Source organism: Brienomyrus brachyistius, chromosome 22 (assembly GCF_023856365.1).
Source record: "Brienomyrus brachyistius isolate T26 chromosome 22, BBRACH_0.4, whole genome shotgun sequence".
Taxonomy (NCBI): Eukaryota; Metazoa; Chordata; class Actinopteri; order Osteoglossiformes; family Mormyridae; genus Brienomyrus; species Brienomyrus brachyistius.
Window position 1 is genome coordinate 3,262,435 of NC_064554.1, and position 5,697 is coordinate 3,268,131.

The following is a 5,697-nucleotide window of genomic DNA, read 5'->3' on the forward strand; positions in this document are numbered from 1 at the left end:
TATTTCCTTTCTTTTTTGCTATCGATCGCATATTAAGTATATTACGCCAGCACAGTAATAGTGCGATTGCTAAATTAAATAATAAATATACTTAACTAAATGCAACTTAAATTCCCCTCTATATTCCCCTTTATAAAATAATATCAGGGCTTCGTCTCCGCGTGTTATATTAGCAGCATGGACGCAAGGCACCGCGCGCAGTTTACAGCCGGCGCGCGTGCTGGTGTTTACTACCTGTGATTTCTTCGAAAAAAAACAAGTTTCATGTTTCCGTTCGAATTTCTGATGCGGTCACGGAAACATTGAATGCACCTTGTTCCGTTGCCTACTTATTGAACGTTCACACCAAAGAGTTTTGAAGGTGGTCGAAATACTGCTGGATAGCGATTTGGTGTTTTTCGTGCGTTACTATTGCGACATGGCTTGTCCTACTTGGCTCGAAGCTCTGCTGGCGGCTAAGAAGAGGATTGAAGTGCCTGAGATCGTCTTTGATCCCGGAAATTTGCGGTTTTACCGCAGACTCCAACTGCTGGGAGAAGTATGTACTATAAAGATATTGTAGACAATTAAGTTGCAATTTATTAGTCTTGCTGGAGAGTAGATTCCGGATATCAATGGAAAATGGATATCAATTAGATATGGCAGAAATACTTAATACACTTGTGTTTTTAGGGAGGCTTTGCCAAATGCTTCCAAATGATGGACATTTTAAGCGGGGAGATCTTTGCCGTGAAAGTTATCCCCATAAAGCACTCCGCTGGAATTAAAGAGGTATGTGATCTAAATCCTGCTTGAAGTCAGCCCTCTCCACAGTCAAGCTGCATTTCCCTTATGCTCATTGTGGTGTCGCGTCTGACATTTCAGAGTCTCCGAGAAGTGGAGATTCTGAAGACGCTGCAACACCATCACGTCGTCAACTACTCCCATCATCTTGAAGATGACAGATTCCTGTACATCTTCATGGAGCTGTGCAGTAGGGGGGTGAGCCCAGTTGTTTCTGGCCTTTGCAGACAGTTTGTTAAGGTTAAGACTCTGTCGACTCACGCCGTCCTTTCTTTTCTCATTCCAGTCGATGCTCGACGTCCTACAAGCACGACAGCTTCTGAGGACCCCTGAAGTGCGGTACTACATGAGACAGCTCATTGGCGCACTAAAGTACATGCATGGAGAAGGCATTCTCCACAGGGACCTCAAGTTAGGTATGTGTGTGTGCACGCGTGATTTGTTTAATTCTTCACATGTTAGTGCTGGCATTTTACATGGTATTTCCTGTGTGCTTTATATGATTGCTGCCTGCTGTTGTTGTATTCTGCAACTGTTTAATGTCTGGTGTTATTAGGTGAAGTATTTGATTCATTGGTCTTTCAGAGAATATATTACTAACAGAGAAAATGGAGCTGAAACTGGCCGACTTTGGACTGGCAACGAAGCTGCAGCCAATGGAGTCGAGGCAGAAGTGGGTTCTTTTTCTTAGATTCTCCAGCAAATCTTTCAAATTGCTCATGCAGCAGGCTAAGGCACATGTATACTGTTTTCCTTTTGTGTGTGTTGTAGATTCTTTTGCGGCACAAGAGAATACGCGGCTCCTGAAGTGTGGCAGATGGAGGGACACGGCCCAGAGTCGGATGTCTGGGCGCTGGGCTGTATCATGTACGTATACATTCTCAGTCATCCTCACAGTCAGAGCCAGAGTGAAGAATGCATGATATCTGAGATGCACCAACGCAGAATGTTGTTATATGCAAAAGAAACTCAAATAACTTTGCTGACTTTCTCAACACAGGTATACAATGCTGGTTGGGGCATACCCCTTTTATGGCGATACTGAGGAGATCAGACAGAGTGTGACTCAAGCGGAGTACATACTACCAAAGACCCTCTCCTCATCAGCCCGGAAACTGATTTCTTGGATCCTTCAGAGGAATCCACAGGATCGGCCCACTTTGGATCAGATCCTAAGTCACAAGTTCTTCACTAAGGTAAGTGCACATGCAAACTGCTGGTCTGCCGAGTTCAATAATAATCATGCCTCCTGAGGACTTGGTTTGCTCAACCAAAACATCTTAAACTACAACCCTAGGGCTTCACTCCTGAGGAACTTCCGTCGAGTAGTTACTGCAAGGTACCAACATTCAGATTGGCTAATCGTGTGAGGAAGTTCTTTGGCAGGCTGTTCCAGCACCTGTTTAGAAAAAAGAGATCCAAAGGTAAGCTCCTTCAACACAAACCTTGCAAGTCCAGTATCTCTCAGTTCATCCGGCTCAGATACCTGATTTTCCCATGTTTTCTTGCAGACATGGCCAGTGCTGAATCTAAACAGGAATTCAGCAAAGAGACCAGCAGTTATTTGGTGTATAGCAGGGGTGTCCAAACTTTTTTTAGTGAGGGCCACATAAAGAAAAATATTCCAAGGGCTGGGCCAACTTACTAGGTGTGAGGTATATCGGCTCATCTCTTGTGTATTTATGTTCAATGAAATATGGTCAATAAATGATAATAATGAAATGTGTTTATATCATATCGTGTGCCGCGCCCCCTCGTTACGTGGTGTGGAATCCCTGTGTTTAGCAGCTATTTCTCACTTTGGTTAATTAGTGCAATGTGTTTACATAATGTATTGTTTTCCCCAGTCCGGTCATTGACGTTGTGTGACGTCGTTTCATGTCTCCGAGTGTGTTCAACCCGGATAAATCCCACATTACCCTTTTGCACGGATCCCTGCTCCTCTTTCCCTGTTCTGTCACGCAACGTGCAGGGAGCCGTGGAATCAGGTAATGTGGGATTTATCCGGGTTGAACACACTCGGAGACAAGAAATGACGCCACACAACGTTAATGACCTCTCTTCTGTTCAACTATATTAAATCAGGCCGACATGTATATACACATACGTTCATATTGCTCTGTAACCCTGTCACCTTTGGTATTTTTGCTGTACCTAAACTGTAGATGAGTCTATTCAATGTGGGCACTCAGGTCTACTTCTGTGGCACCAGGGGGTCCCATGTCCTTTAACATAGTCGGTGCGTCCGTTCGTGTAGCAAATGTCTTTGTCCCGGAGTCCAGGAACACCTTAAGGGTGACTCTGCTTTCACGTTTTTCTCCTTTAATTTTTTGATGACGTCCCTCACTTCTTTTCTCCGTTGTGTAGTCTTCATTAAAGTAGGCAGTCTTTCCCTTGTATGTGATCTTTTGTTTCCATGCCTCCCTTATAACGTGTTCTTTCACTTTGTAGTGAAACATGCCATGTATTCGCATGTTGTTGCGTCTCATTCTCCATTCCAGATCTTTGCACTTAGCAAATAACTTTGCAGTTTCTTGGAGTAACAAAGTCGTGGTGCATTCTGTCCGCGTCATTCTGTCTTTTGTATTTCCCAGTTTATCCTCCATGTGCACCGATCTTTGTTCCAGGACCGCTGTTCTGACCACAAGTTCTTTGATATTAGTTTCTAATCTTGCCAATGTTCTCTTGTTTTCTCCTGCCGCTTCGGTATGTTCCTGTCGTAGTTTGCGTGACTCATTTAGTATGATGGAGTCTTGCTCCTCCCTAACAGGAACCACACATTGCGGCTCCACACTCGCCTGCCCCGCTGACTCGGTACCTTTTTGTTTTGCACCATCCTCTTCTCCCTTTTTTCTATCTTAGCCATATTTTCCAAATATTATATTTGTCTGCTTATTCCCTAGATGTCTCACACTCTGCCGTTTTTACTTTATGAGTTAGTGGGGGGGGCAGGGTGGCTTTTGGCGCTGGCGGTGCCCTGGGGTGTGGTCGCCGGGGGCCCCGGGTCTGCTCCTTCCCGCACGGCGGTGGGGGGCTGGGGTGCCTACTGAGCCAGCTGGTTAGCTGGCTCTCTTTTGCCAGGGGGTGAGCAATCTGCCCCCTGGCCTTATGAATCCCAGCCCTTCTCCCCCCTCATTCACAATATGCCACGCACACATGTAGGGCCTCGGGGGGGGGGGTGTATGTCGTGCATACTACGATGGGGATGGCCATTTATACTCCAATCTTACTCACACCATGTATATTAAGGGTCTTGATGAGGGAGTGATGTGGAGGAGAGTTGTTCACAAGCAGCCCTCCTCTACGCTTCCCCCATCAATTTTAAATTCATCTTAGTTTCTCAACTGTCATACTCATCCCCTACACTACATACAGTCTCACACATCTCCACACGCATCTAACACTCTACCTCTCACACAGGTGCATGGGGGAGGAGAGTGGGCGGGTCTTCCTACACCCCTGCTCTCCACCGGGGGTGGGGGGCCGCTTGGGTGGTAGCTCGGTTGGCGGCGCCCTGGGGTCGCGGCTGGCGCTGGGAGTTGCATCCGTTCTCCCGCATGTCGGAGGGCAGTCCAGAGTGGATGGGCCTGTGTCTTTGTGTCTCTGTGTGTGGGTGTCTGTGTATGTTGTGGGGATGTGTGTATGGTGTATGTGCATGGCTGAGAGGTGTGTTTGCGGGGTGTCTGTGTGGATGGTGGGGGCCTGCGTCCGGGGCTTGCTGCTCCGTCCGGGATGCGATTTGGTCTCCTGGCCATGGTTGCTGGCCCCTTTCCTTGGGGTGGTGGCCCGAGGGGGGGCTCGGGCCTCTCCGGCGTGGGTGGGGCTCTCTACCAGGGGCTGGTCGCACCCAGCCGCCTGGGGTCCTAGGGGCCCTGGCCTTGGCTCGTACGGGAGCGGCCACGCCCTCGCGGGGTCGGCTACCTGTTGTCTCTGCTTCATACAGCCACAACACACTCTCTTGTCCCTAATATATGCCCTTCTCTCTTACAAGGACATTTTCATGAGCTTTGGACATTTGATGAGATTTTGAGCTTCTTGGCACAATATATGCTTACCTGCTCGCTCTTTACTGATTGGTCATCACTCATTTGTATTATTTCTCATTTGTTATAGGCTTCCAATCTAGCGCGAGCTGCTTTCACGTTCTTCTCAGCCTGCAGGCGTTCGAGCTCAGCTCTTTGCCTTTCCATTTCCATTTCATTTTGAGGTGATATGTGATGAGGATGAGGAGAGGGAAGCTGTAGTGAATTAGTGAACATAGAAAGTGCATTGTTGAGCTTGCAGGCTGGGTGTCATTTACTTAACTCTCTTTTCTCACACGGCCCTCACTTGTTATCTTGCATTTCTTTGGTTCTGCCATTTTTTTTTTCAAATTTTTCTTTGCTTGTTTGGTGTAGAAGTTGTATTCTTTTAAACAGCACCATCTAGTGTCCATTTTCATTTGTGGACCATATTCCATTATGTTTTTGGAATTTGATGTTGGCCAATTAGAAATGGACAGTGGACCATAGTTTGGACACCCCTGGACTATAGTGAAACCCAGCTGCATAACTGCTGCCAAGTCGACCCCGGGACAGAGACCGCGCCCCGTGGTCTTACGCCTTCATCGCTACCGTGGGCGGTGGGTGGGCGGTGGATGGTGGGTGGGCGGTGGGCGGTCGGTGGGCGGTGGATGGTGGGTGGGCGGTGGGCGGTCGGTGGATGGTGGGTGGGCGGTCGGTGGTGGGTGGGCGGTGGGTGGGGGAGGGGGGAGATATCCTGTAATGCCAGGGTAGTATTAGGTTGTTGTGTTAAGTCGGGGGACGCCGGGACCATTCTGTTTTTTGTTGCAGACTCATGTTTGTTTTCTTTCTTGTTTCTTTGGAACTCTTTTTACCTGCACTTGTTTACTCACATTCTTAGTGCAGGACTATG

General features: G+C 47.7%; 1 protein-coding gene across 1 annotated transcript; it reads left to right on the forward strand.

The window, feature by feature from the left end:
- The first annotated feature begins 284 nt into the window (after positions 1 to 284).
- On the forward strand, positions 285 to 2,689 carry LOC125718105 (serine/threonine-protein kinase PLK3-like). Its single transcript, XM_048991655.1, has 9 exons — positions 285 to 538; positions 673 to 771; positions 865 to 981; positions 1,070 to 1,199; positions 1,369 to 1,456; positions 1,555 to 1,650; positions 1,784 to 1,979; positions 2,081 to 2,207; positions 2,295 to 2,689. The coding sequence occupies exons 1-9, from the start codon at positions 419 to 421 to the stop codon at positions 2,429 to 2,431; spliced, it is 1,110 nt and encodes a 369-aa protein (XP_048847612.1). The 5' UTR covers positions 285 to 418; the 3' UTR covers positions 2,432 to 2,689.
- The last annotated feature ends 3,008 nt before the right edge of the window (positions 2,690 to 5,697 follow it).